This window comes from Microcebus murinus, chromosome 2 (assembly GCF_040939455.1).
Source record: "Microcebus murinus isolate Inina chromosome 2, M.murinus_Inina_mat1.0, whole genome shotgun sequence".
In the NCBI taxonomy this organism is placed as follows: Eukaryota; Metazoa; Chordata; class Mammalia; order Primates; family Cheirogaleidae; genus Microcebus; species Microcebus murinus.
In genome coordinates, this window is record NC_134105.1 from 103,835,062 (window position 1) to 103,854,704 (window position 19,643).

The following is a 19,643-nucleotide window of genomic DNA, read 5'->3' on the forward strand; positions in this document are numbered from 1 at the left end:
TGTTCCAATAAGGACATTATATATTAATAAAAGAGTCTATTCTCCATGAAGCTATAACAATTATAAATATATACACACACACCCCAAACATGAGAAGATCCAAAATATATGAAGCAAGCACTGACAGAAACTAAAGGTAAAATGGTTCTACAATAATAGTAAGAGACTTCAATATAACACTTTGAAAAATGGCTACAACAACCAGACAGAAGATCAATAATAAAACAGAAGACATAACCAATATCATAACTCAGTTAGAGCTAACAGAAATATAAAGAACACTCCACCCAACTACAACAGATTGTATAGTTGTCTCCCCCCCCCCTTTTTTTCCTACCCTGAGACAAGGTCTTGCTTTACTGTCTGAGGCCTTAGCCTCCCAAGTAGCTGGGACTACAGGTGCACGCCACCACACCACACCTGGCTAATTTTTTTATGAGATTATGTAGTCTTCTCAAGTACACATGGAATGTTCTCCAGCAAAGACCATATGTTAGGCTATAAAACTAGCACTAATAAATTTTAAAAGACTGAAATCATACAGAGTATCTTTTCTGATGACAAAAGAATCAAACTAGAAATGAATAACAGAAGGAAAAATGGAAAATTCACAAAAGTGGAAATTACAAAACATACATATATTTTTTGATTTTTTATTTTTTTGAGACAGAGTTTTGCTCTCTTGCCTGGGATACAGTGCCATGGCGTCAGCCTAGCTCACAGCAACCTCAAATTCCTGGGCTCAAGCAATCCTTCTCTGCCTCAGCCTACCGAGTAGCTGGAACTACAGGCATGCGCCACCATGCCCTGATTTTTTTCTATATATATATTTAGTTGTCCAGCTAATTTCTTTCTATTTTTAGGAGAGAAGGAGTCTCGTTCTTGCTCAGGCTGGTCTTGAACTCCTGACCTTGAGTGATCCTCCTGTCTTGGCCTCGCAGAGTGCTAGGATTACAGGCGAGAGCGACCACGCCTGTCCTGTATGTTTTGTTTTGAGACAGGGTCTCACTCTGTCCCAAAGGCTGGAGTACACTGGCATGATCACAGTTCAATGTACTCTCTAACTTCTGAGCTGAAGGAATCCTCCTACCCCAGACTCCTGAGTACCTGGGACTACAGGTGTGCACCACCACACCCAGCTAGTTTAAAAAATTTTTTAGAGATGAAATCTTACTATGTTGCCCAGGCTGGTCTCAAACTCTTGGTCTCAAGAGATCCTCCCTCCTCAGCTTCCCAAGTCACTGGGATTACAGGTGAGAGCCACTGCACCTAGTAGGATATTTTCATTTGCTTAATGATTGAAATAAAAATCAGATAAACTGAATTCTAAAACTGCTCTGATAAAAATAATCTCTGTGTCTTGAGCAAATCATTTAACATTTTATCAGCTTCAGTTTTCACATCTATCAAATGAATGATTAGGTCTAGAAGAACTAAAGCCATTTCTAGTTCTAAAATTTTATTACTTAGATTTTGTTTCTAGACATGCACAGGGGAGGAAAGATCTCTTTACAGAATCTCTTAAAAGGTAATGTCTCCTTCAGCTTAACATTCAAAGGAACTCATTCCTTTAATGAAAAAAAATTTGACAAGAGGGCTGTAAAGTAAGAGTAAGAGAAATAAGAGAGGAAAAATTGAAAAACAAAATAAAAGAAACTGAAACAAGGGAGGAAAAAAACCTTGACCCAAATCAAAGTTTACTTGGAGACAGAAGATTTTGTTGCTGAATGAATGTATGTCAGAACACACCCTTAACATTCTGCTAGAACAAAGAGAGGATAAAGCTTAGTTAGACTATACAATTCTATAGAAAAGGTACTGGAGCTGCTGCTGCTTTTTTTTTTTGAGACAGAGTCTTGCTCTCTTGCCTGGGCTAGAGTGTCATGGCGTCAAGCCTAGCTCACAGCAACCTCAAAATCCTGGGCTCAAGCAATCCTTCTGCCTAAGCCTCCTGAGTAGCTGGGACTACAGGCATATACCACCATGTCTGGCTAATTTTATCTACATATTTTTAGTTGGCCAATTAATTTCTTTCTATTTTTAGTAGAGATGGGGTCTCACTCTTGCTCAGACTAGTTTCAAACTACTGAACTTGAGCCATCCTCCTTCCTTGGCCTCCAAGAGTGCTAGGATTACAGGCATGTGCCACCGCGCCCAGCCTACTGGAGCTTCTTAACCATTGAAAAATAACAGGGTAACAATGCATAGTCTTGGATTTTCTTTTTGACACAATTTAACACAATTTTGAAAATAAACAGTGCCCAAATCAGTTCCATTAACACTCATAAAAATGAAAATACTTATGTATAAATTCAACCAAACTACATTCAAGATCTATATGAGGAAAGCTACAAAACTTGATAACTGATATCAAAGAACTAAAAAAAAAGGAGATATATTTCATGTTTATATATATAGGAAGAGTCAACATTATAAGGATAAATAAGGATGTCAGTTCTTTCCAACTTGATCTACAGATTCAACACAATCTCAAATAAATCCCAGCAAGTTATTCTGTAGATACTGACAAATTGATTCTAAAGTTTATATGTAGGCTGGTCCGAAGGTAGTAAGTTATCTCACATGATTGTTCACAGTCAGTTACAGATTGAACTCCTTGTTCTACTATTTTCCCCCCTCCTCACTACTGCACTTGACTAGTCTTAAAAAAAAAAAAAAAAAAGTTTATATGTAGATGCAAAAGACCCAGAATACCCAACTTGATATCGAAGGAGAAAAACAAATCTGAAGGAGTAACATTATCAAACTTGAAGACTTACTATAAACCTATAGTAATCAAGAAGACAGTGTGACACTGGCAAAATTATAGACAAAAAGATCAGTTACACAGGATGGACAGCCCAGAAATAGATCCACAAAAATATAAAAAAACTGATCTTTAAGGAAGGAACAAAAGCATTAATACAATGGTGTAAAAGATGGTCTTTTTAACAAATCATGCTGTAAAAACTGGACATCCACATGTATAAAAAAAAAAAAAATCAATCTAACGGCCGGGCGGGTGGCTCATGCCTATAACCCTAGGACTCTGGGAGGCCGAGGCGGGCGGATCACTCAAGGTCAGGAGTTCGAAACCAGCCTGAATAACAGCGAGACCCTGTCTCTACTAAAAATAGAAAGAAATTAATTAGCAAACTAAAAATACATAGAATAAAAATATATAGAAAAAATTAGCCAGGCATGGTCGCGCATACCTATAGGCCCAGCTACTCTGGAGGCTGAGGCAGCAGGATTGCTTGAGTCCAGGAATTTGAGGTTGCTGTGAGCTAGGCTGACGCCATGGCACTCTAGCCCAGGCAACAGAGACTCTATCTCAAAAAAAATAATAATAATAATCAATCTAGATACAGACCTTACACCCTTCAATTAAAATTAACTCAGAATGGATCATAGACCTAAATGTAAAGTTCCAAACTACAAAATTCCTAGAAGATAACATAGGGAAAAAAGCTAAGTGACTTTGGACATGGCAATGGCTTTTTTTTTTTTTCTTTTCTTTTTCTCTTTAAAAAGTCTTCAGTGGGAAGCAATGGCTTTTTGGATACAACACCAAAGTCAGTAACTCTAAAAGAGCTGATTGATAAGCTGGACTTCATTAAAACTAAAAACTTTTGCTCTGTAAAGACAAATGTCAAGAGAATGAGAAGAAAAACCACAGATTGGAAGAAAATATTTGCAAGAGACAACTGATAAAGAGTGTTATCTAAAATATACAAACAATTGTTAAACTCAACAATGAGAAAACAGACAATCTAATTAAAAAAAACAGGCAAAAGACCTGAAAAGCTGACCAAGGAAGATATACATGGCAAATAAGGATAGAAAAGATGTTAAATATGAGATGCCATTATGGAATTGCAAATTAAAAGCAGTTATCACTACCCACCTGTTAGAACGGCCAAAATCCAAAACAATGCCAATGCCAAATGCTAGGGAGGCTGTGGGACAACAGGAACTCTCATTCATTGCTGTCGAGAGTGTAAAATTGTATAGCCACTTTGAAAGACAGCTTGGCAGTTTCTTACAAAAGTAAACATTTGCAATTTTAGCCTTAGAGACTCATTTTGGACTTCTGACCACAGGAATTCTAAGATAATACATCTTTGTTGCTTTAAGCCACTAAGTTTGTGGTAATTTGTTACAGCAGAAATGGAAAACTAATATACAGGGTAACCCCTGTTAGCAGTTTGATCACTGGCTGGCTCTTGCTCAGGCTGGCCTTAAACTCCTGACCTCAAGTGATCCTCCAGCCCTGGCTTCCCAGAGTGCTAAGATTACAGGCATAAGCCACTGCATCCAGCTGATGATTCTTATCTCTTGATGCAGTCTGATTTTATTAATATTTTACGCTGAGCCACTGCACCCAGCTGATGATTCTTATCTTTTGATGCACAGTCTGATTTTATTAACATTTAACGCTTCCATTTCCAGAGATTTAATCAAGAAAAAGCACAAAAGAACTGAAGTAAAACTTCAACTTTATTTAGCACACAATTTGATAAATATATTTCTGCCTTCTATATTTACTAAAAACATTGCTTCAAGATTATAATTGTATTAGATTTGTCCCAAAGTATATTTCCATTTTCTCATTTCTGCTGATAAAATGCTGACATTTCTTACAGGTATTGACTCTGGAATGATGACCGTTAATGCCCAGCCCATCCTATGGTTAAAGTACAGCTATATGACTTATATCCTAGCCAATTTATAAAATTGTGTTTTTGAAGTTTACTTACAAAGAATACACATGCTTTCCCTTCCTCTTTTCTGTCTGTAATGAAGGCCTCATACAGCCATCTTGGAACATGAGGTAACCTTAAGAATGTAAGCTTAGTGCTGAGATGGAAGGAAAAAAAAAAGTCTAGGTCTCTGAAGACATTGTGAAGGTACCATTATCAAGTTTGAACTGCAGACTTTACAACTTCTCTTAAATTAAAGGGAATCAGGCCGGGTGCAGTGGCTCACGCCTCTAATCCTAGCACTCTGGGAGGCCGAGGCAAGAACATCGTTTGAGCTCAGGAGTTCAAGAACAACCTGAGCAAGAGCGAGACCCTGTCTCTACTTAAAAAAAAAAAAAAACAGAAACTAGCTGGACAACTAAAAATATATAGAAAAAAAATTAGCCAGGCATGCTGACACATGCCTGTAGTCCCAGCTACTCAGGAGGCTGAGGCAGTAGGATTGCTTGCGCCCAGGAGTTTGAGGTTGCTCTGAGCTAGGCTGATGACAGGACACTCTACCCTGATAAACAGAGTGAGACTCTGTCTCAAAAATAAAATAAAAATAAAATAAAGGGAATTAAATGCCTATTTTTTAAAAGTCTTGGTGATTTGAGATGATCTTCCATTATTAACAGCTAAACATAAGCCTAGTAAGACATTCTCATGACCTAAGAGACAGGTGTAGAGTAGAAAAATTTTATGTGAAACCTACCTCAGTGCCAAATCAATGAAAAATCTTTACAATGCTAAATAAAGTATTATGGTTCACATGTTAATCGCTTTACAACAAATCAGATGTAAATCTAACCTTTCCTCTTTCAATCTCATTCTCATTCTTTTTTGGCCTATATTCAGATCCTCATGACTTTTTTTTTTTGAGACAGAGTCTCGCTTTGTTGCCCAGGCTAGAGTGAGTGCCGTGGCGCTACCCTAGCTCACAGCAACCTCAAACTCCTGGGCTCAAGCAATCCTACTGTCTCAGCCTCCCGAGTAGCTGGGACTACAGGCAGACACCACCATGCCCAGCTAATTTTTTTTATATATATTAGTTGGCTAATTAATTTCTTTCTATTTATAGTAGAGACGGGGTCCCGCTCTTGCTCAGGGTGGTTTCGAACTCCTGACTTTGAGTGATCTGCCCACTTCGGCCTCCCAGAGTGCTAGGATTACAGGCGTGAGCCACCGCACCTGGCCTCCTACAGTATTCTTGAGAGCAGTCATTCTATGCTATCGGATGCCTTCAGGTTCTATCCTTTTGGTCTAGTGTGTGGATTCAGAAGCACATTGCACCTACTGTACAAAGCCATTCTGTTTCTATATTTCTGTAAGAGGCAGCCTCAGCAACAAGGAACCAGAAAGAATGCATGGGGTGTTTCCTAACAAACGGGGTCAGAAAATGCCTAGTGGACACCGCCACATCATAGAGTCCTCCACTCACATTTGATCTAAACACAGACTCTCTTAGCTATAAAGCAGAAAAGAACTGGCCTTTTCCCAGCTGGCTTTAACCTCCACCCCCTTTTCTGGATGCTTGACCTAAAGGCCAGGGCTATATATCACAGTGCCCCTAGGCCTGGGTCAGAGGCTGGGTCTAGCCCCTCAGGGCTCCCTGTTGCACCCTGGCTATGTGTGCACATTTCATGCACAGCCTGAGTAAAATGGCTGCCTCCACAAGCTGGCCTTCCTGGGGAACAGGCATCAGCCAGCCACCCAGGGGAGCCAGGCTCCAACATCTGCCTCTCACAGTACCCTACCTGGCGATCAGCACCATTGGTGTCCATGAGATTTTCCCAGCCAGAACTCCCACACTGCTGCCCCTCACGCTCCCAGAACAGGCTTCAGGCATTTGTAAGGCCTGCCTGTGGGCCTCTCCGGAACCAGTTTCAACTTCACATAAGAACTTTAAAACGAGATCTGTAGTTTCCAGAGTGTGGAGATAACTTCCCGACCCATGGAAGCCCACAGTGCACTTCAATCCTTGCCTGTCACTCCCCTGTCCCCCACCAATACCATCCAACGCCATTCCAATTAGCATTGAGCCAAACACCTCCTGAGGGATAAAATCTAGGTATTCTTCCTCCCCTTCGAAAGCCTCCTCCTAAAGCATGGCAATGGGCATCTAGTACGAGCCCACCGTACGTGGGCGAACTATGAGCACCTATTCTCATGGCCAGCTTTAGAAGAACTGGGCAGCTTTGTCCTCAGTCGAACATAAAAGTTAGGCTAGCTCTACCCAAAGGGCCTTCCCCTGGTGTTGGGGGATGATTTTGGTATTATGCCTTATACTAATCATTTACTATAGCCTGTAATGTACGTGTACTGCATGACACAGTGGTAGTCAGCATTTTCTTTAGACACGGTTACTACCTCATGACATGATAAGAGGCCTGAGTTTCTACAGGAAAGCAAATGTTGCCCACCTCCCACACGGTGGGCCCCTGTGGTGGGAGTCTAGAGGCCATAAAGATAAAAAAACATTCCCAAGGTCCGGCCCCATGAGATGGTTGGTAGTCAATGATGGGTAAGACTCCTCAAGAGAGGGGCAACCTAAGACAGACACAACCGTCGGGCTGGCTGCTGGCTGGGAGAGAGCCTCTGGCTGGGAGAGAGAACAAAAAGGTCTTCAGATGGCTGCATTGCTCTATGTTGCTTATCTCGGCCTTGGCTTTTGAGCTATGTCTGGCGCCTTAAGTAACCGTTTTGAGGACTAAAATTATGGGACCATTGTTTCCTTGTAAGCCAGTTCAGGATTAATGGTTATCGCTGCTATGCTCAGATGCTCACATACAAGAAACTAACCTTGGGTCTAGAGGGTATAAAAATAAAGCAACCGGTGCATTGGGCACTCGAGTCATGTAATGTCTTTGTGTGTGTCTGTGTCATTCTTTTATGTTCTGTGTTCATTCCTTGTCCTGTAATCGGGCCATGTCAACCTGGTGTTTTGACTCAACAAAGATCCTGTTTAAAAGTCAGTGAAAAAACTCCTCTAAACTTTTGGGTTTTCTTCATTACCAACAAATGGCAAAAGGGCCCTAGGGTCTCTGATGAAAATGGAGGTATTTTGTTGGTGACTGTAGGTGTGTGTCTCTGTCACTGTGACTATGTGAGCATGTGTGTTTTGGTTTTATTTTCTTTTGTATATATATTTAAATGTTAGATATTTCTGTATATACATAATGATGTATATAACTTTTTAATCATCTGTGTCCATAATAAAATCTATAACGATCTATGTGTTTATATATATAGACGTGTATGTATGTGTGTGTGTGTATACATATACAACCATGTCTTCTTACATCCTGCCTGAAGAAAACTGTAAAGCAACTGGTGACAATGCAAAAATCTCACCCATTTACATATATGTAAATGATAGGGTTTTTGTCTTTTCATGTTTATCCACCACTTTCGTTTTTTTTTTTTTTTTTTTTTGAGACAGAGTCTCACTCTGTTGCCTGGGCTAGAGTGCTGTAGTGTCAGCCTAGCTCACACCAACCTCCAACCCCTGGGCTCAAGCAATACTTCTGCCTCAGCCTCCCCAGTAGCTGGGACTACAGGCATGTGCCACCATGCCCAGTTAATTTTTCTATGTATTTTTAGTTGGCCAATTAATTTATTTCTATTTTTAGTAGAGATGAGGTCTCGTTCTTGCTCAGGCTTGTCTCGATCCTCCTGCCTTGGCCTCCCAGAGTGCTAGGATTACAGGCGTGAGCCACCTCGCCTGGCCCACTTTCAAAGTTATATATTCCTTTAGATAATGAAAAGTATATGGCATTATTCCAATGTACATTTACATATGTTTTCATTGATGTAGTTCTTAGCGATTGTAGGTGTGAAGTTCTCCAGAGCTCTATAAAAAGCTGGTCATCTGGGCCGGGCCCTGTGGCTCACGCCTATAATCCTAGCACTCTGGGAGGCCGAGGTGGGCGGATCGCTCGAGGTCAGGAGTTCAAAACCAGCCTAAGCCAGACCCCGTCTCTACTATAAATAGAAATAAATTAATTGGCCAACTAATATATGTTAGGAACCGAGGCCTTTGAGGGTCTTAGCCCATAAATACCCTGAGCTGTCAGAAGGTATTTGATGGCCGTTCGGAGAAAGATCCCAAGATATCCCAGGCTTGGCGCCAGAGGCTGCTCGCGACTGATAAACACTTCAGGCTTGGCGCCAGAGGCTATCTGTGATTAATAAACCCTAGGAAGTTTGTAATTGATTGACCCTAAACTGTTCTTGACTGATCAACCCTAACCTCCCCCCGCTGCCCCTCCCTACTTCTTTGTTTCTGTATGCTTATAAAACCAACGAAAAACCTAGTAAAGCAGACCTTGACAACCTTTTGCTTGGTCTCGTTCCTTTCTCTCGCTCATCTCTTTCAGGCATGGTCCCCCTTGACCCCCGCGAATAACAAAAGGTCCCGCGGGCCGAGACAAATATATATAGAAAAAATTAGCCGGGCATGGTGGCACATGCCTGTAGTCCCAGCTACTCGGGAGGTTGAGGCAGTAGGATTGCTTGAGCTCACGAGTTTGAGGTTGCTGTGAGCTAGGCTGACGCCATGGCACTCACTCTAGCCTGGCAACAAAGTGAGACTCTGTCTTGAAAAAAACAAAAAACAAAAAAAGCAAAGCTGGTCATCTGGGACTGCCTGTCCATGTGAGGGAGCTGGATCTGTTACACACATTAACTTTCACTTCATGTTATTATTGTTTATATTTTTCCAAACATCCATGTATGTGTGTATCTGATTTGTTATCTTCTCATGCAAAAATATACCATGTAAATATATTTATATGTGTGGTATTCACACTCTCTCTCTGTTTTCATATGTACATAGATGTTTTCTTCTTGCCTGGCCAGGGAAAACCACCCTTGATAGGAAAACACCACTCTACACTATTTTATATGTATATATTTAAACATATTTACACATAAAATATATAAATATTATATATACATAAACTTTGCAGTAGTGACTCCAATAAATTATTGATGCATAAAAGTATATGCTACATATTTCTGAGTTTTTCTTTTTATTTTTTTGAGACAGAGTCTCACTCTGTTGCCCCAGCTAGAGGGCCCTGGCATCAGCCTACCTCACAGCAACCTCAAATTCCTGGGATCAAGCAATACTTCTGCCTCAGCCTCCTGAGTAGCTGGGACTACAGGCATGCGCCACCATGCCTGGGTAATTTTATTTATTTATACACACACACACACCTTTTTTAGCTGTCTAGCTAATTTCTTCCTATTTTTTTAGTAGAGATGGGGTCTTGCTCTTGCTGAGCTGGTCTTGAACTCCTGAGCTCAAACGATCCACACGCCTTGGCCTCCCAGAGTGCTAGGATTACAGGGGTGAGCCACCACACTGGCCTATATATTACATATTTCTAAACATGTTTTAAAATATATTGCTTTACCCTTGCATGCAGTCAGACTTTTGTGATGTTCCTCTTTTGAGAGAAAGACTCTAGAGTGACAAGTATTGTCACAGTATTAATGAGAGCAGCCATTCTGTGCTATGGGATCCTTCAAGATTCTATCCTCCTTGTCTAATGTGTGGACTCAGAAGCACATTGTACTTACTATGTAAAAGCCACCTCTGTTTCTACTGAGAGGCAGCATCAGCAACAAAGGAATCAGAAAGAATGCATGGCGTGTTTCCAGACAAAAGGTGTCAGAAAAAGCCCAGTGGACCCCCATACATCATGGAGTCCTCCACTCCCACTCTATCGAAACACAGCCTCTTAGAACTACAAAGCAGAAAAGAACTAGCCCCTTCTACCTGGTTGCAACATCCCCTTCTTCTGGGTGGTTGGCCTAAAGCCATTTCTTATTTTTAATTAATGAAAAAGGTGGAATCATTGGAATCCAAATCATTGGAATCCAAACTATAGGAATATAATCTGGAAAGGCAGACAGAAGATAAAGATCAGGGAAGATAATTATCCCCATACAACATAGTGCAGTACCACAAGTACAGTGAACATTGATATTTGTGTATATTACTTTTGTATTGCTTTTTGTCCCCCATTAGATGGGTAATGTGCCGATGTTATAACAAGGTTTGAGGGAGGCACATCTCACACACAAGTGTGAAAACCCAATGATCATATTTATGAACTATAAAAGGATCTGTACTATTTCTTGATAAGTCAAAGTATTTTTTTAAAATATGGAAGAATAACAGGTATTAAGGGATGTCAACTAATAGGTACTACTACTTACTCTGTAGTTTTGTAAACGTCAGAATACAGCCCTGCTTTCTGATACTTCTTCTTTGGGGGACGTGGGGCCTTCTTTTCCCTTGGGATGAGAGAAAGCACAGGCTGCAAGGTACTTTCAGGTTCAGGAGGTTTGGCTGGGGTTTCAGGAGGACTGGGAATCTCAACTGGTGCTTCATTAAAGCTAGAAAGAGAAGTTTAAAGATAATTTTATTGTGAAATTTTTTTCCTACAAATTTTGTCTATTTTTTTAAAAAAAATCACAGCAATTAAAAAAAAGATATGAGGACTTCATCTGGCCGCGTTGGAATAATTGATACCAGACTTGCCCTCCTGACAAAAACTAATAGAAATACGGAAATCTGCCAGAAACCTAGAGACAATTTATGAAACAATTATTATTAGATATTGGATAACAGTGCAGCACTGTGATGCCTGAAAAAATGGGAAAAAATGAGGTGAGTCATATAACCACCTTTTCTTTATAAGAATGACTGTGGTGTAGGAGTAGAAACTAAGCAGAAGGCCGGGCGCGGTGGCTCACGCCTGTAATCCTAGCTCTCTGGGAGGCCGAGGCGGGCGGATCGCTCGAGGTCAGGAGTTCGAAACCAGCCTGAGCAAGAGTGAGACCCCGTCTCTACTATAAATAGAAAGAAACTAATTGGCCAACTAATATATATAGAAAAAATTAGCCGGGCATGGTGGCTCATGCCTGTAGTCCCAGCTACTCGGGAGGCTGAGGCAGGAGGATCGCTTGAGCCAGGAGTTTGAGGTTGCTGTGAGCTAGGCTGACGCCACGGCACTCACTCTAGCCTGGGCAACAAAGCGAGACTCTGTCTCAAAAAAAAAAAAAAAAAAAAAAGAAACTAAGCAGAGAATGGCCAAGCTGATATGTTGAAAAGGGAAAGATCAGCAATATGGAGTGGCTGAGGTATCTGGAATTTGTGGGAGTACCAGGATGGAGAAAGCTATGGAGAATTATAACTCCAGAAATCGATGCATGGGTCTCTTTTAGTATATTGCTAAATACTAAGTTGTGCATGTGAAGGGTAAAATTCCATATACCTGGACAAAGAGCTACCAGAGAACTGTAAGCAGAACAATTCCCAGGGCTTACACATAGTGGTAGATAATGCAAATTCCACAAGGCACAGTAGAAAGACATTGTCTGACACTGGGAGGCATTCCACAGAGATCACAAAGGATAAGGTTATGAACTGTTGGAGGGGTTAACTATTCCTGTAATAAAGGGCAGCCTTAGCTAAGCTTAAATGCAATCTTCAAAAGAATCCAAGCTGATCCACAAGTAACTTAACCACCTATCAAAATAAAGTTTGAATACTTGTAAAGGTAACAAACAAAAGCAGAATACGATAATATGACATTCACAATGTCCTGTCTCCAATAAAAAATTCTTACATATGTCAAAATGCAGGAAAATGTGACCTAGGAAAAAAATCATTCAATAGAAACAGCCCCAGAATCACAAAGATAGAAAAAGACTTTAAGGTACCACTGTAAGTACAATTAAGAATTTAGAGGAAATTCTCAACCTGGTGGGAAAAAGGAAAAAAAAGAATTTAGAGGAAAACATGAAGATAATGAGGACAGAAATGGAAGATATAATTTAAAAAACCCTGACAATTGAAAAATACAAAGTTTGAAATGAAAAACGGGAGAATGTTTAACAGCATATCAGACATTGGAAAAGAAAAGTTCAGTGAACTTGAAGACAAAGCAATAGAAATAACCTAAACTGATATACAGAGATTAATTTATTGAAAAACAAGGATCCTAGGGGCCAACATAAAACTAGTAGAATCTTGGAATCCCAGGAGAGGTTAAAATTGACTATTGAAACAATTGGACACTTGTAAAGGAAAATAACAGAAACCATACACACAGTAATATAACATTCACAATGTGAAAAATTTTAAATGGAAAAAAAATTTAAGAGTAATGGCAAAAGCTCTTGCCACTTCTATTGAATATATCACTGAACTCCTTAGTCAGAGCAATAGGTAAGAAAAGTAGTAAAAGGCATCCTAATTGGAAAGTTAGAAGTAAAATACTCTCTCTTCACAGATGACAGGATTGATTAAGATAGAGTCTCGCTTTGTTGTCCAGGCTAGAGGGCCGTGGCATCAGCCTAGCTCATAGCAAGCTCAAATTCCTGGGCTCAAGTGATCCTCCTGCCTCAGCCTCCCGAGTAGCTGGGATTACAGGTGCAAACCACCACGCCCAGCTAATTTTTTGTTTCTATTTTTAGAAGAGAGAAGGGGTAGAGGGGTGGGGAGGTTGGTTTCACTCTTCCTCAGGCTGGTCTTGAACTCCTGACCTCAAGCGATCTTCCCACCTCAGCTTCCCAGAGTGCTAGGATTACAGCCACTGCGCCTGGCCTTTTTTTTTTTTTTTTTTTTTTTTTTTGAGACAGTCTTGCTCTAGCACCAGGGGAAGAGTGCAGTGGTGTGATCATAGCTCACATGCAACCTCAAACTCCTGGGCTTAAGTGATCCTCCTGCCTCAGCCTCCAGAGTAGCTGAGACTACAGGCTCCTGCCACCACACCCAGCTAATTTTTCTATTTTTTGTAGAGACAGGGTCTTGCTCTTGCTCAGGCAGTCCTGAACTCCTGGCCTCAAGCAATCCTCCCACTGTGGCCTCTCAGAGTGCTAGGATTACAGGTGTGAGCCAGCATACTTGGCCATGACATGATCTTTTATGTAGAACCCCCTAAAGGTGCTACACCAAAAAATCCTGTTAGAACTACTAATAATATGTACTAATGTATATCTATAAAAGTAAAAGTTATCCTTACCAGGCAAATTAATTTCTACTCTGTTCCTTAGCTTATATTTCTTTTTCTACAATAAAAAAGGTTTTCTGTTTTTACTCTACATACATAAATTCTCCAGTACAGTAGTTATCCAAGTATTGTTCACATATTATATGTGTCAGAATTACATTGAGGGTTTGTTAGAAACACAAATGCCTATTCACAGAATTTCATAAAATTCCTATTAGGGAGATCTGGAATGAACACCTTTCTATCCTTGTTGGTCCCTGCTACCCCACCCTGGCCAGTCCTCTTTATATTAAATTGCAACACTCCTGTTATCCCCCACACCCCATTTAGCCCCTTCTATTTTAGGAAATCTCTGTCATCTTTCTCAGGCACTCACATCTGAAGGTGGATCTCCCTGGGTTTCCATGGCCAAACTTTCACTCCACTAAGGCTCCCACAGCCAACTCAAGGTCAAATGGGCCACAGCCCATGAATATACCTACCTAATGGCTTTGAGATTGAATTTTTTAGTTAAGAAAAGAACAAGAAAGAGAAAAAGGTAAGGAAGGAAGAACTCCTTCTACTTTTTTTTTTTTTTTTTTTTTTGAGACAGAGTCTCGCTTTGTTGCCCAGGCTAGAGTGAGTGCCGTGGCGTCAGCCTAGCTCACAGCAACCTCAAACTCCTGGGCTCAAGCAATCCTGCTGCCTCAGCCTCCCGAGTAGCTGGGACTACAGGCATGCGCCACCATGCTCGGCTAATTTTTATATATATATTAGTTGGCCAATTAATTTCTTTCTATTTATAGTAGAGACGGGGTCTCGCTCTTGCTCAGGCTGGTTTCGAACTCCTGACCTCGAGCAATCCGCCCGCCTCAGCCTCCCAGAGTGCTAGGATTACAGGCGTGAGCCACCGCGCCCGGCTTACTTTTTTTTTTTTTTTTTTTGAGACAGAGTCTCACTGTGTTGCTCAGGCTGGAGTTCAGCAGCATGATCACAGCTTACTGTAGCCTTGAACTCTTGAGCTCAAGTGATCCTCCTGCTTCAGCCTCCCAGGTAGCCAGGACTTCAGGTATGTGCCACCATGCCTGGCTGACTTTTATGTTTTATGGAGACAGGATCTTGCTATGTTGCCCAGGTTGGTCTCGAATTCTAGCCTCAAGTGATCCTGCCTCAGCCCCAGAGTGCTGGGATTACAGGCATGAGCCACCAACCATGTCCAGCCTCTTGTATTTTCAAATATGGTTTTATGATGTATGCATGTACACCAACACAGTATTTTTTTTAGCTTTATAAAAATAAGCCAGTATATCATCTTAGAGACTTTTTTTTTTTCACATCAGCTGTAATACAGTCAGAGAAAAGAAAATGTCTTTTTTAAGACAATTAAGACAATCATAAGAAAGACAATATATTTACTGTTTATTAAGTGGAAGTATTTTTTGTAGAGACAGGGTCTTGCTCTTGGATCATCATAAAGGTCTTCATCCTAATTATTCTCACACTGAGTAGGCTAAGAAGGAGAAGGGAGAGGAGGGGTTGCTGTTGCTGTCTCAGGAGTGGTAAGGTTGAAAAAGGTTAAGAAGGTGAGAGAAGCAGCAGGAAAGACAGCCACATTTGGTATAGCTTTAGGAAAATACATCATAATTTCTGACTTTTCTGCTTTTTCATTTCTCTAAAAATGTTTCTATGCAGTACTAATCCTTCCACTATTTGGTTTAGTTTCAGTGCCCGTATTATAGAAGGGTCCCTGTCACAAAAGAAGTTAAAAGCAGTCTTGAGGCCAGGCAAGGTGGCTCATGCCTGTAATCCTAGCACTCTGGGTGGCTGAGGTGGGAGGATCGCTCAAGGTCAGGAGTTCGAGACCAGCCTGAGCAAGAATGAGACCCTGTCTCTACTAAAAATAGAAACAAATTAATTGGCCAACTAAAAATACATATAGAAAAAAACAAGCCGGGCATGGTGGCACTTGCCTATAGTCTCAGCTACTTGGGAGGCTGAGGCAGAAGGATCGCTTGAGCCCAGGAGTTGAAGGTTGCTGTGAGCTAGGCTGATGCCAAGGCACTCTAGCCCTGGGCAACAGAGTGAGACTGTTTAAAAAAAAAAAAAAAAAAAAAAAAAGTCTTGAATAATTGGAATCCTTCTGCCAGACTGCATATCAATTTGTTTTCTGGCACTGCTTCTTCTATATCTTCTTCCTGTTGCCTGGTACTGCTTTGGAAGCATTCATCTCCATCAAATTGTCACCTGTGAATTCCTCATGTGCTATCTATTATCCTGTTGAATTTCTCTAAGATCCATATTTTAAAAACCTTTCATTCTTCACCTTTTTGGCCATATCCATAGTCTCTTTCATGATTTCCTTGAATGTCTCTGTTGTAAATCCTATGAAGTCAAGTATAGTATTCTGATCAGGGTTATCTCCAACTAGATTTTTATTGTTTCAGACTTGATGGCTTTCTTGGCATTTTCTCTAAGAGTGATGGCATCTTCAATGGTATAATCCTTCAGACTTTCATGATGTTCTCTCCAGTGGGGTTCTCGTGCATAAAACAGTAGAGTTAGCATATTTCTTCCTGCTTGAAATCTTGGTGCTCACTTCACTTCCTTACTAACGAATGTACTTTGTGTTTTTTTGTTTTTTTTTTCCATAATAAGGCATTTTTGTTTGCATTAAAAACCCATTCAGGCCAGGTGCTATAATCCTAGCACTCTGGGAGGTGGGCAGATTGTCTGAGCTCAGAAGTTCAAGACCAGCCTGAGCAAGAGCGAGATCTTGTCTCTACTAAAAGTAGAAAGAAACTAGCTGGACAACTAAAAATACACACAAAATATTAGCTGGGCATGGTGGTACATGCCTATAGTCCCAGCTACTCAGGAGGTTGAGGCAGAAGGATTGCTTGAGCCCAGGAGTTTGAGGTTGCCGTCAGTACTGACGCCATGGCACTCTAGCCCAGGCAACAGAACGATACTCTGTCTCAAACAAAACAAAACAAAATCCATTCAGAAGGATATCCTTTCTCCCTTATGATTTTCTTTCTTTTAAAAAAAATTATATATGGGGGGGGGAGAGAGATAGATATAGATATGAAGTCTTGTTATTTTGCTCGGGCTGGTCTTAAACTCCTGGGCTCAAGCGATCCTCCCACCTTAGCCTCCCAAAGTACTGGAATCATAGGCATGACCAATGTGCCTGCCTTTGTGTCCGCCCCCCCCTCCCCCTTTTATGAGACAGGGTATTGCTTTATCGCCCAGGCTGGAGTGCAGTGGCATGATCATAGCTGAACATAACCTTGAATTTCTGGGCTCAAGCAATCTTCCTGCCTCAGCCTCCCAAGTAGCTAGTACTACAGGTGTACACCCCTGCACGTGGCTAATTAAAAAATTGTATTTTTGTATGGACAGTGTCTCGCTATGTTGCCCGGGCTGGTCTGAACTCTTGGCTTCAAGTGATCTTTCCACTTCAGCATCCCAAAATGCTGAGATTATAGGCAAAGCTATTATGCCCAGTCCCCACATGGCTTTTAAGTGGATACTCATAACACTTCAGCTCATGGCAATAGCAATAAGAGGTGGCTATGAAATTACTATAGCTGAACAGTATGTACTGTAAATAGCTCCATGAACTGGCTTTTTGCAGTTCACTTATGTTTCAAGTTCCCAGCCAGTAAGATTTGCTGACCAGAACTTTGTAATTTTCTGTTTCATTGATCCTTCCCCTTTTGAGTTGTTTTTTAGAAACAGTGGACCATCCTTGCAGTACCGAGATAATCACAAGGCCTTCCACTATCTGATTGTTCATAGAAGTCAAGATAAGCAGCATTCTACCACAAATCGTGCTCAAGGACCTACTGAATAACTACTTCCCATCACCATCATGTCACAAGGCTGAAAGGATGACTGGTATTACCTTCAGCTCATTTTACTACTAAAATCTCTACCCTCAGAGGGGCTTATCATGCTATGTATTTTTTTTTATCATGCTATGTATGTGCTAGTATGATTTCTCACTTGTTTGTGTACCCTCTCTATCCCAAATATATAATGATGCTCACTGACTTCATGCATTATTCATTTCATCTCTAGAAAAGCCCCTGACTCAGTCAATTGGGGAGGCAGATTTGAGGCAGTCCTCCTACCTCCTGGCTGATGTCCTCTACAATAAATTTCCTTTCTTCCTTGACAATACTCATTGTCTCAGTAATTAGCTTTGTTTGTGGCAAGCAACTAAGGCTAGGAAAAAAAAATGAACTGCCTTTGTGGGTTCATTAACAGTACTATGGTTAATTTTAGGCAGTTATGATTTAATGCTGTTTCTTTATATGTTTAAATTTCTCTCAACCGAGAATGGTGCCAGGTGCAGTCTGTAACTGTTTTGAGTTCTGATAAATTTTAACTTTTTATAAGAGATTTGAATATTTCTTACAGTAGTAAATGATAAAATAGAGTGGTATCTATGTAGATTTTATGCATTCAAGAGGTACCTTTTAAATTTTTTTGATATTTCTAGGCTGTGAGGTTCATCTGTGAGTTTTTCAGATTGTTATAAATCTCCATAAATTTTCCAAAACATTTATTGAAAACGATCTGAGTATAAAAGGACTCATTTAGTTCAAACCTGTATTGTTCTAGGGTAGATGAACTATTTGGTTGGTGCAAAAGTAACTGCAGTATTAGCATTGTTGAAATTTGCCATTTGATACTGGAATACATTCTTAAAAAATGTGGTTGGTTATGTTATAGTTTTAATGTGTATTTCTCACTTTTTATATATATATATATATATATATATATATATATATATATATATATATATATATATATATATATTTTTTTTTTTTTTTTTTTTGAGACAGAGTCTCACTTTGTTGTCCAGGCTAGAGTGAGTGCCGTGGCGTCAGCCTAGCTCACAGCAACCTCAAACTCCTGGGCTCAAGCGATCCTACTGCCTCAGCCTCCCGAGTAGCTGGGACTACAGGCATGTGCCACCATGCCCGGCTAATTTTTTACATATATATATATATATATCAGTTGGTCAATTAATTTCTTTCTATTTATAGTAGAGACGGGGTCTTGCTCTTGCTCAGGCTGGTTTTGAACTCCTGACCTTGAGCAATCCGCCCGCCTCGGCCTCCCAGAGAGCTAGGATTACAGGCGTGAGTCACCGAGCCCGGCTATATTATTTTGTTAATGATTATTACTTGCTGTTTATGTTATATTTATTTTAGACTATGGAAATGATGTTAGACAAAAAGCAAATTTGAATGATTTTCTTATATGAGCTCAAAATGGGTTATGAAGCAGCGGAGACAACTTGAAACATCAACAACACATTTGGCCCAGGAACTGCTAACAAACGTACAGTGCAGTGGTGGTTTAAGAAGTTTTGCAAAGGAGATGAGAGCCTTGAAGATGAGGAGTGCAGTGGCCGGCCATTGTTAAGTTGACAATGACCAAGTGAGAGTAATCATTGAAGCTGATCCTCTTAACCACTTCGGTACAGCGCTCACTGGCTGCGAAACCTTGCCTATAGCCAGCACTCATAGTCCGCATAATAGTTTGTGCTGTGCATTGACGACGAATCCATTTTGCTCTTGTGAGATGAGGAAAGCTTTAAGGCACTGAAAACTTGTTTTACTTTACAGTAGCTTTACTTGTAATGTAAATCAGAATAGGTAACATATACATATATGTTTTCATTACATTATTTTTAAATGTTCACAATTTTATTTTGATAAATGAAAAATTAGAAACGTCAAGTTTTGTTTTTTTTTTTTGAGACAGAGTCTCGCTTGTTGCCCAGGCTAGAGTGAGTGCCGTGGCGTCAGCCTAGCTCACAGCAACCTCAAACTCCTGGGCTCAAGCAATCCTGCTGCCTCAGCCTCCCGAGTAGCTG

General features: G+C 40.5%; 1 protein-coding gene and 1 non-coding gene across 10 annotated transcripts in view; both read right to left on the minus strand.

The window, feature by feature from the left end:
- Nucleotides 1-19,643, minus strand: part of ASH1L (ASH1 like histone lysine methyltransferase) — a 208,151-nt gene that overhangs the window by 83,599 nt on the left and 104,909 nt on the right. For 8 of the 9 annotated variants that reach the window (XM_076000205.1, XM_076000203.1, XM_076000204.1 and 5 more), the window contains one exon: nt 10,971-11,150. The exons of the other annotated variant lie outside the window; for it this stretch is intronic. In XM_076000205.1, coding sequence (XP_075856320.1) covers nt 10,971-11,150 — 180 coding nt within the window. The remainder of the gene's footprint in view (nt 1-10,970; nt 11,151-19,643) is intronic. 9 annotated transcript variants of the gene reach the window in all.
- Nucleotides 10,774-10,877, minus strand: LOC142869893 (small nucleolar RNA U13). Its single transcript, XR_012918440.1, has one exon. It is a non-coding gene; the product is annotated as a small nucleolar RNA U13 (small nucleolar RNA).